General features: G+C 40.5%; 1 protein-coding gene across 2 annotated transcripts in view; it reads right to left on the reverse strand.

Moving 5' to 3' along the window:
- Positions 1 to 782: 782 nt before the first annotated feature.
- Positions 783 to 1,686, reverse strand: part of LOC103358265 (sialic acid-binding Ig-like lectin 14) — a 21,922-nt gene continuing 21,018 nt past the window's right edge. For both annotated transcript variants that reach the window (XM_008283164.1, XM_008283163.1), the window contains exon 7: positions 783 to 1,209. In XM_008283164.1, the coding sequence (XP_008281386.1) occupies positions 1,101 to 1,209 (109 nt within the window). In that variant the 3' untranslated portion in view covers positions 783 to 1,100. The remainder of the gene's footprint in view (positions 1,210 to 1,686) is intronic.

The raw sequence follows: 1,686 nt of genomic DNA on the forward strand, positions 1-1,686 counted from the left end.
CCCCAATGAGCAACAATGGGCTCTTCTCTCTTTCTGCTCTACAAACTTCTCCATTACTTTCTGGTTGAAGTCACTCATCTCTGTGAGCAGCGTCTTCTTCACTGACAGCATGGCCAATGCATTAAGCCGTCACGACAGTAGCTGTCATCTAGTAGAAGAGGAGGGGAAAGGCCGTGTGAGGGTGTCAGAAAGCACAGTCGTAAGAAGGTCAAAGGACAGGTTTGATATCCAACCACAGAAGACAAAAGCAAATAAAGACAAAATTAATTGGCTTACAGCAAATGTGGACGGGTCCGGCACACACCGAGCTGTGCCACGTGAGAAAGTCTGCAGCTGCCAATCAGAGCCCGAGCCAAGGTCACATGATCACGAAAAGTTTTTCGCGCTACATACACACTCATGTAGCCGCCGCCCCGCATCCAGGAAGAGTAAAAGTAGTAAACACACAGTAAAGACTAATCTTAAATCTGTTCACAACACACATATTGTTAATATGGCAAAAGAATTTGAACATTATTATTAATTTTGTTATTCTTTTGCTATAATTAATTCAAACTGAATATTGTGTTTGAGAACTACTTTGATCTGGTATGTAGTAGTGGGCCGCCACTGTAGAAGAGCCTTTAAAACATAACATGCAGATGCATCAACATGCCACAGAGACGTCATGTAAATGCTGCAGAAGACGTTTACACTGAGAGATGCACCAGCTGCAAAGGCCAAGAGAAGGACTGCATGTAAGAGCTGCACAGGATCTACCGTAAGAAAGGAAATAACAATGGGGATAAATTGCAGTTTATTAAATGCAAACTAAAGAGAAGTAGCACACTGTACAATGCAAAACAGAAATTATAATAAAGAAAATAAACATCGAACCACAGTAGAAATATGATGAGATGTCACACGTTGAACTGATCAGCTGAATGTGCACAGAAAGATTATGCAAACACTCTTATTGTTGACAATCTAATGCAGAAAATCAAATCAACAAAATGACATCACCACAGCAACAACAACAACAAAACCTCCATTACATTTGCTTTCAGTGGAAAGGAATCCATCAGTGAAGGTTTGTGAATCATGAAGCCTCCAAAGATTCGTTAGTTTCGACGCTGGGTAATAACCTCATACTCTGGTGATACGTCTGTCTTTTGCAGTGACATGTAAGTGCTGTCCTCTTGATTTGGCTTCACCTTCTTTCTTGAGTTCCTTTAAAGAAAACAAACATTTTTACCCAAAAGTCTTGAGTGCATTCAAAGAGGTCTGAAACAAAGATGGAGTAACATACCAAAGACAAGATATGAAGAATATGAAGAGAACATTGACACTGAGAGACACACCAGCAACGACCCAGGGAAGAACTGGATGAGAAGATCCACTACTTCTCTCAAGATCTGCTGTAAGAAAGAGGAAATGATGGTCAAATATGATATAAACTATGTATGTAGTTCTACATTCATAGAACTTTCTCATTGTCGTTGCTTCCTGCAAGAAGACGGTTGATGCTGTAAAGACAACCTTCAAACCACAAAACCATCAAGCAAATATTTTAGGAACAAAAGTACTCACAGTTCACATTCAAAGCCAAAGTCTCCTCTGTAGATAATCCACCTGTAAAGTGGACCTTACAGGTGATCTTGGTGTCGTGGTGTTCAGCTGAAGGAGTAAAGGTCAGAGTTGAGCTGT

The sequence above is a fragment of the Stegastes partitus genome, unplaced genomic scaffold (assembly GCF_000690725.1).
Source record: "Stegastes partitus isolate 25-593 unplaced genomic scaffold, Stegastes_partitus-1.0.2 Scaffold300, whole genome shotgun sequence".
NCBI lineage: Eukaryota > Metazoa > Chordata > Actinopteri > Pomacentridae > Stegastes > Stegastes partitus.